This window comes from Gallinula chloropus, assembly GCF_964237585.1.
Source record: "Gallinula chloropus genome assembly, chromosome: 3".
Classification (NCBI taxonomy): Eukaryota; Metazoa; Chordata; class Aves; order Gruiformes; family Rallidae; genus Gallinula; species Gallinula chloropus.
The window spans coordinates 52,064,931-52,073,967 of record NC_140087.1 but is presented as its reverse complement, the minus strand read 5'-3'; the positions used below and the strand labels follow the sequence as shown (position 1 = coordinate 52,073,967).

Here is a 9,037-nt window from a genome sequence, read left to right as displayed (position 1 = left end):
GGGAGCAGCCTGGTGCGGGAAGAGGAACCAAGATGTTTCATCTGGGCAACACTGACCCTTCACAAAGGAGAAGCTGCTTGGGATCAAAGCACTGTTTGGCTGAGGGGTGTTGTGGCACAAGATACTGCATAGCAGTTGGTTTCTCTGCAGGATGTTTCACAGGACCATTTTGATTCTGCTGTGGTGCAAGGTCACCTTTCCCCTGAGGCATCCTCTTGGTCCCCTCCTCTGACATCCATCTGTCTCATGCTTCTTTTAGGTGTCCCACAGTCTCTAACTGCCCAGCTTCGTGCTGCAGCCCTGTTACGTCCAGTGAGCCCCAGTTAGGATCAGTAAGGTCTGCACACCCTGAGAGATGCTCCCCAAGCCTGGGCACTCCTGTTGAACCCAGGACTTGAGAGACAGACTCCTTCATAGTGTCTCCTCTGCCTCTTTCAGACTGGGGGAGCTGGGAAGGGAAGCACTGAGGCTTCCAGTCAGTAACTATGCACATGGGGTCCTGACAGCTGAGAGCACTGGTCCTGAAGCTGGGGCAGGAAACAGCAAATGGGAAACTCTGGCCTGGGAAAGCTCTGTAGAGCTAATAGGACTGGGCATCGTGCCTTCTGCTCCAGGCTGGTTCTTTTAGCTCATATCTGCTTAGGCTTAGTGTGGTCTGAATAGGTCTGTCTGACCCATCCCTTCAGTTAATGGATGTCTGGAAGGAGTTCAGCTGGAGAGTAATTGGGAAAAGCAGGGGGAAAAAAAGCCTGAATACACTTAGAGTGTATTTGTCTGTAAAGCATCTGTCTTTAAGGAGCCATAGGAACAGACATACTGCACCAGACCTGGACATGGTCTGGCCCAGTATCCCATCTCTGACAATGGCTAGAAGCAGATGCCAGGAGAAGGGTAGAAGAACAATTCAAGTACGTGCGTTTCTTCCCTCCTGCACTCTGCCCACCCGCCCTCAGCCTCCAGCTTTGCCTGACTCAGGCTGAGCCAGAAATGTGGTCCACCTGTTGAGCCAGATGTGGTCTCTGTGCACTGAATCATTCTCAAAGGGTTTCTTTTCCATGAATTTGTCCTGGAAGCCGCACAGCTCTCAGCATCCACAACATCCTGCGGCAAGAAATTCCCCAGTTCAGCTGCAGAAGGTGTGAAGAGCCATCATTTTCCTTCGCTTTAAGCCCAGCTCCTGCCAGCTTCTCTCGTTTCTTTTATTGGAACAGGCAGTAAACAATGAACTCCTGACCATCCTCCTCAACAGCCCTCTGCATTAACACCTCGTTATTATCTGCTGATAACACCTGGTACCTAGAGACCTCTTTGTCAAGGGCAGTGCATAAAGATAAAGCTGAATGAGAACTGTTTTGCTGCAGGGCTTCCAGGGCACGCAGAGGAGGAGGCAGGCAAAGGGCAGGGGGCCAAGTGCCCCCCGGGAGAGCAGCGTGAGCAGAGCTTTCTTACCACCCTCCTCTTTCTAAAGTTGTTTTCTGTTTTCCTTTTGCAGCCCAACTGGAAAATGTGCCGGTGACTCCTGCTCCCAAGTGCGCCTTCCTCTTGCTTCTCCTGAAGGAAAAGTGGGTCCAGAACAGGATGGAGCAGCCAGCAGCTGGTAACAGAAGCACAGCTGTTCCCTCACTGTATCCATCCCTGCCCAGCCTGATTGCTGGTTTGAACTATACATACCGCACCGTGGAGGATCCCGAGTGGTCCCTTGCCACTGTCCCCCACCTCACTGAGCTCTGCCTCCAGCACATCATTCACAATTTTGAAAGTAAGTGGGAATGCGATGCCCCTTGGGACACATGGAGGGAGAGTGTTGGTCCTGGGGAGCAGAGGGTCAACAAGGCAGGCAGATGCATCTGAAAGGCACGGTGTGGTATCCAGCCCTGCCAAGGGAACAGATGGGGAGAAATAACCCCTCAGGCAGGTAGTTAAACAAACTCTTTAGTTGCTAAGTATGCACACCCCGGGGATGGCTGTAGTCCTCTGGGCTGCTCTCCAGGGCGTGATTCTGCCCTAACCTTGTCCTATAGATGTGGAGTGCTGGACTCACTTACCTCAGCCATGGCTGGGGCTGTGGAGTCACCGTCTCCCCCCCCTCCAATTCCTGTACACTTTATGGTAACACTGAAGGACGGAGCCCCGTTGTGCTGAGCGCTGTACAAAGAGGTGGAGCGCTGCTCCCTGCTCAGAGGAGCTACCATCTCAGCTACGGACTGTACACACAGTCTCAGGCCTTCTCCACGGCTTTCGGTGGTGATGTGACAAGTTATATCCGCAGGCAGAGAATGTGCTTTTGAAGCAGGTGGACTGATGAAACACAGCAAAACAGAAAGAGTGTGTCTCTCCTGGGAACTGGCTGGGAGGGGGAAAGAAAGGGCCTAGTTGGCTTTTGGGCTGACTCAGTGAAGTGGCAGCAAAGACCTCTAAGGATGTGTCCACACTGGGACTGTAAGACAGTAGGCAGGAGCTCAGTGCTGCCTTGGGCCAGGACCCAATGGTACATGGGGGTCTGAGCTCAGAGACCCTTTACAGTCCTGTCAGTCCGGTCAGTCACTCCAATGCCAAAGGGGTTGGATCTATGTTGCACGCACCTAAAAGCAACCTGCTTGGTGCCTTGGGGACCCCTCTTCTCTTACCTAAGCTGTGGAGCTGCATCGTGCCCACTGGTGCTGCCTGTGTGAGCAGGGGTGAAGCTAGCCCAGCTCTGCCCATACGTGTCCCACCTCTGCTTGCGTGTGGGACTTTGCAGAGAAGGTCACTATGGTGCCAGCTCTAGGACACCAGAAAAGAAGCTCTGGAAAGAGGCTGTAGTAGAATTCTGGGTGCTCTTGGAAAGAAATGCCACAAAGAGAGCGGAACTATAAAGCCAACCCCACTTCATATCTCAAAATCTGATTTCCCATGTGCAGATAGGCCTCCCCACTGATGATTTCTGTTGCCCAACACTACTGTGTGCATGTCACCAAGCATTCACAGTGTGAGTATGCACGGTTTTTCTCTGGTGTGTCTTACCACAAAGGACCTCCACCAGACAGAAGCCAATTGAGACTTGGCACAAGCATCAGGAAAGAGACCGAGGGGAGAAAACCCCTGGGAAAAGAGAGCTTTTACTTAAAGAGGTGGATCTAAAAGCTAAGACTGTATCTTAGTGGAAAGGAAAAGGAATCAGACACCTGAGTTAAGATGAAAAGGCATGAGGACTTGCACGAAGAGCGCGCAGACAGGTGTTCTCAAACATCCTCCTTCGATACGCTTAGAAACCAAAGGGAGAGAGTTCAGCACACAACAAGCCAAGCTCTCCCATTGCTGTAGGGCTGAATTAGCTCTCCTGGGAGCTCTGGGAGTCTTGCTCTGAATATCAACTACATTCAAACTAAATGTAAATTGGCAAGCAAGTTTCCAAAGCAGTTCTAAAATATTATGGGAGTAAACCCAATGACGTGGATGTTTCATTGTAAAAGTTAGGAATCCTACACAGAAACGTAGGAGATGAATCCTACATGTTTTTTGCTGCCTTAGCTCCCTGCACCAGTGTTGGCAACTGAGAAGAGAGGCAGTATCAGGAGAGGGGAGGGCATGCACACACAGCTGGGGGCCTGGGCAGATACGTCGTGCCAGGCATGGTTCCTACAGCCCAGACCAACCCCTTGCCCTCTTCATCCCTTCCAGAGAACCCTATTTTGGACCGTCTTCTGCCTGAGCACCAAAGGAAGGTGCTGGACAGGCTTTCCACTGGCCTTCCGCTTGCTGTGACTGCCAACCTAATAAGTGACGAGGACTACTGGAAGAAGTGCTGCACCGAGCGCTGGCAAGTCTGTGACATCTCCAACTATGGAGACAGCTGGAAACGGATGTTCTTTGAACGTCACCTGGAGAGCATCCTGAAAAGTTTCATCCCTGACACCACAGACCCCAACCAGGTCCTAGAGCTCATCCCCCTCTGCAAAGACTATGTGCGGAAACTGGAGGTGGATCAATTCCTGCCCCCAGTAAAGGTGGACCAAAAGGAGGAGATGGATAATGTCTCTGATACAAGAAGTGTCTTTGGGTTTGGTGAGGTCTCTGTGCATCACTATGACCTGGGAGTCCTCATCACTGCTCTCCCTCTCCTTGAAGAGCTTCATCTCACTTACCGCGTGAAGAACTGCGGCATGAACTTCGAGTGGAGCCTCTTTAACTTCACCTACCAGGATTGCTGCAACCTGGCTGCCGCTGTGAAGTTGTGCCACAACTTGAAAGTAACGTGTCCCAAATGGAACCTTTCTTCCTCAGCTAGGGCTTCAGATCGCCAGGGGGTAGAAACCCAGGGATGAGTTTTGCTTTCTGGTAGTGCCCTTCCCTTTGCAAGCTGCAGCCTGGCAGAGTGCAGAGGTGTGAACTCACTGGCCTAGCGCTGAGTGTGTTGTTCTGTGTATGTCCTTGCTAGAGCAGGTTGTCAGAGGGGCAGCAAGAAAAATACTTTATCCCACAAAGCATGTTCCTTGTCACCCAAAAGAAAGAAATGCTCCTGTATTAAGCCTTTACATAGTTCTGGGAAGGGGGAGAAGCCCAGAGTTTTTCTTTAAGGACAGTTCTTGGTGGTTATGCATGTTATATCAACATGACCCAGGGCAGCAGAGACCCCCAAGAAGAGCATGGGGAAATATTCCCATTTGCCTTAGATTGATGAGGCTTTATTTTTTGCCATGATTTTATTTTTTAATGGGTGCTAATGCAGTCTTCAGCTCGATGGCAATCATAGAATCACAGAATCATAGAATTGTAGAATTGTAGGAGTTGGAAGGGACCTTGAGAGATCATCGGGTCCAACCCCCCTGCCAAAGCAGCTCCCTAGGACATATCACTCAGATAGGCGTCCAGACGGGTCTTGAATATCTCCAGTGAAGGAGACTCCACCACCTCCCTGGGCAGCCTGTCCCAGTGCTCAATTGCGGTGCATATACTCAGCCTCTCCGAAACACCAGCGGGCATTGCTAAGCAGGGCACAGTCAGAGGGAGCGGGCTGAAAGCCCACCCCACAGGGCAGCATGCTTTGGGAAATACTTGCCTGCTTGGCTTCCAGAGGAGAAATTACCTGTCCCGTGGCTGTTGGGGTGCCTGGGCTTACCTGTGCTATCGGGGTGCCCTGGCTCCACGGGGCACTGCACAGGGAGCACTGGGGCTGCCACCAGTGCATACACTCATTCAGACAGCGTGCGAGTGCGAGCTGCCGCTACTCTCCGCAGGCATTTGGGTTCATCTTGGTTTAATTTAAGGGTGTCTGAAGTGAAGGGAGATTAATCCTGTCTGGTAGGCCAGGGGCTCAGTTCTCTTGAGGTCCTGTACAAGGCTCAATCCAAAATGCTGGCTGGTTTAGTGTCCCCGTCCTTCGTCCCCGCAGGTTCTCAAGCTGACGCGCAGCAAAGTGGATGATGACAAGACCCGGCTGCTGGTCCGTAACCTGCTGGATCACCCCGGCCTGGTGGAGCTGAACTTGTCCCACAACCTCATCAGGGACAGAGGCGCGAGAGCTGTTGGCAAGTTGATCAACCGCAGCAGATTGGAAACCCTTGATCTGTGTAACAACCAGATCTCTCCCCTGGGGGCTCAGGCCCTTGCTCAAGCCCTGGCTGAGAACTCCACCCTGACCTCGCTGAATCTGCGCCTCAACTGCGTGGAGGACGAAGGCGGGGAGGCGCTCGGCCGTGCCCTGCTGGCCAACGCCACCCTGAAGTCCATCCATCTGGGAAGTAACAACCTGTCAGGGCCCACCGCCACGCTTTTCTCCCAGGTCCTGGCTCAGAACAGCACCCTGACAAACATCAACTTCTCATGCAACCACCTGGGACCGGTAAGAGGAACCCCTTCTCCAGGCAGTTTGTGAGCCTGCGCGGCGGCCACACAAAGCAGATGCTGAGCCTGCTCTGCCTTGGAGCCACAGGGGAAAATGCATCCCTCCCTTTGCACTCTTGCTCGAGGTGATAACCATCAGCTGCAAGCAGCAAAGAGGCTTCAGCAGACGCCAGGAAGGTGGACATCTTCTGTGCACGCACTCGCATCCATCATCTCACTCGTTACATCTAGCTCTGTTCACAGGGCTGGATCTGGCTTCCAGGCTTTGGGCTTTTGGGCAGAAAGGGATTTCACACCCCCACCCAAGGAAACTGAAAGCCAGGGAGTATGCCTGGGAAAAATCACGGCCACTTCACGCACGTGGGAGTAGATAATAACGATAGGCGGCATGAGACGAGGGCCTTATGCATATCCTCCGTGCTTTGGATCTACTGTGCCATCTGTCACTCATCAGCACACAGATAGTGTCACCCTTCCCAAGATCTCTCCCGCCCATCACGCGCTCAGAGGAGACTGTTAGATAATTGGCTTGCTTGTTGAGCTCCTCTTAACTGGCCCTGCAGCTCTGGAGGGGTACAGCAGGTCAAGAGTGTCACGTCTGGGTGCTGCTAAAGTGGCTCCTAAAGCACAGGCTTAACATTTTCTAGGCAGAGGAGCATCCACAGATCTTACTGCATCCCTAAGAGCTGCAGCATGCAACATACCCACAAACCAGACTGCTTCTCTTCTGCTGATTAAAAAGAGCTTTAGAAATCTGAAGCTAGACAGCCAAATGCAATCACGCTGGCTTTTAAACTTTCTGCACTGCCTCAGTTTTTCTCACTGTCATAATAAAAAGACAGCAAGACCAGCTGTCCCTGCTGGCAGGAATATTGGCATCGATGTGTCTGACAATGGTTTTTAAAGGATCTGATGGCAGAAAACCTTTTATGAGTTCTGAGTTTTATGATCCTGGATGTGGAAAATCATTTGAATTTAATGATACAAGGGGGCAAAGGTTGGGAAGGAGAGAAGGGTTGGGTTTTTTTTGCTTTGCAAATAACAATCTCTATGTTTAGCATCTTCCTTCTGGTACCATTTGTGAAGCTCCGCAGCAGCCCAACAAGTGGGCTGGTGGTATTATCTTTGGGGGAATGAGTGTCTTTGCTGGAGAGGCATCACATTTGGCCTCTGTACCCCGTTAGAAAGAAACCCCTTCCCAGTCGTTTTTTGCTCTGTCCTTTTTGGCAAAAGGTCCACGAGGCAGGGTGCTGGGATGAGGGGACCGCTTGGATGGAGGAGGTGGGGGCCTCCACAGACAGTATCTGTGGGGGGAAATAAAGTCACATTGTCACATCCTTAAAGACAGTGCTTCGAGTAAGGGAGGGAAATACCCCAAAGTGGGTTGCCTCCCTAAGGCTACCTACTGTACATTGTCTGTCCTATTCGGGCTGGACTTCAGTTGTGTGAGATGTTGCCCCCCGTGCCCAGGAAAGCCAACCCAGCCTGGGAAATGGCATCCAGGCAGGAGACTGCCAGCACGGGGGCTCTCACCACTGCCGAGATGAGGAGCAGCACAGCTAATCACACTGCCCTTTGTAGTGAGCTGGGGACCAGGGGACAGGGGAGAGCAGAGACTGCTCTCAGGTCATCATCGCCTGTGAGCCAGCGTGAGCTTGAGGACTCCTGACACGGCACCCAGAGGGAGTCATTAGCATGTGTCATATCACCCAGCGTTGCATAAGGTTACACTCCTGTGTGCTTCGCTGGTGATCAACATTTCAGGCTGGGAGAAGGCCTTTGGCACCATCTCACGGACTCCCCATCACTGCCACCAGGAGGTGGGGGAGAAGTTGCCCTGGGGAGGAGGAAAGGAGCAACGCACTTCACTTTTTGGATCTCCTGCTTTAACCCCCTCTTCTCACTCATTTGCAGGACGGTGGGAAGCAGCTGCTTGAAGGGCTGGCGAATAACAAAGCTTTGACCGAGCTCGACCTCCGCCTGGCAGAGGTGGGCCAGGTGACCGAGTACCTCATTCACCAAATCGTGTGGGCCAACCGAGACGCCGCGAGGCCGGGGTCTCCGCAGCACCCCTCCACCGAACCCCTCTGAAGAAAACGCTCTGGGGAGCAATGAGCTTGGCAGGCACGGTGTTGCACATACTTTACTTCAGGGGGTTGTTTTTATTTGTATTTCTGAGAAAAACCTCAACTTGTGGGCACCACCACAGCCTTTCCCAGACCTCCATCACCCAACCTGTGACTTCACGTGAGACGGGCACTACACCTCATGGAACTCTAGCAGTGTTATAGAAGCGATTTGCCTCTTGAGGTCTCTCTGTACCTGAAACTAAATCATACATGCTCCAGCAGCAAGCTTACTTCGGGCTACCGGATGTTGTTCCACCTCTAAAACAACTGAGGCAAAGTTTCTGCCATCTAAATGGTCTAGTCCAGATCTAACTGTTAGGACAAACAGCTATTTTAGGCTTTTTCCTGAGGAGAACATGAGATGTCTAGAGGATAGAGGGAATGTTGCTTCTAGTTCTTCAGCAGTTTGGGTTTTTTTCTGGCTATTTCTCCGTTCAAGGATTTATTTGTTTTTACAGCAAGACCTGTCTGTAATCTCAGATGTGGGTGATAAAAAGTAAAAAAAAAAAATTAAAAAAATCAATAAATAAAAGGTCTCTCCACCAGTTTCCTGCTTTGGGTTGCTATGCCATTGGTCAGTGCAAGCCTGCTTTGCAAACAGGCGAATTCTTTACAACCAGATGCTCACCTTCCCCAGCAAACCTCTTCTGTGCAAATTGGTCCAAACAAAAATACTTTGTGTTTCATGTAACTTCAAGCTAGAAGGGTTCCCACAGGACTGCTAGCCCTCACATCCCACAGGGCTGAAAACAGAGCAGCTTCCTTGGGTCTGGAGGAAAAGAGAGCAGCTTCATTCCATCCCCACAGGCTGTGGCCACATGAGGACAGGGCAGGGCACGAAGGAACCCGCTTCTCTCCATCCTTTCCAGGAGCAGTCAGCAGGGAGTCAAGCACCATGGGATGACCTCCATCCCCTCCCACCCTCTGAGGGTCTCCCAGCCCTGCCCAGCACCAGCGCTCACAGACCCACCACTGGCAGCCAGCCACCTCAGTGAATCATCTGAAACTTTTATTACACCGATTTGGTTTACAATCTTTGTACTTTTATATTTCCAACAAAAAAGGCAACATTGTGATATACTGTT

General features: G+C 51.6%; 1 protein-coding gene across 1 annotated transcript; it reads left to right on the top strand.

The window, feature by feature from the left end:
* Window positions 1-1,578: 1,578 nt before the first annotated feature.
* Window positions 1,579-7,914, top strand: DRC5 (dynein regulatory complex subunit 5; the record flags this gene model as incomplete). Its single annotated transcript, XM_084261566.1, has 4 exons — window positions 1,579-1,759; window positions 3,661-4,229; window positions 5,372-5,821; window positions 7,738-7,914. The coding sequence occupies 4 exons, from the start codon at window positions 1,579-1,581 to the stop codon at window positions 7,912-7,914; spliced, it is 1,377 nt and encodes a 458-aa protein (XP_084117692.1).
* Window positions 7,915-9,037: the final 1,123 nt, after the last annotated feature.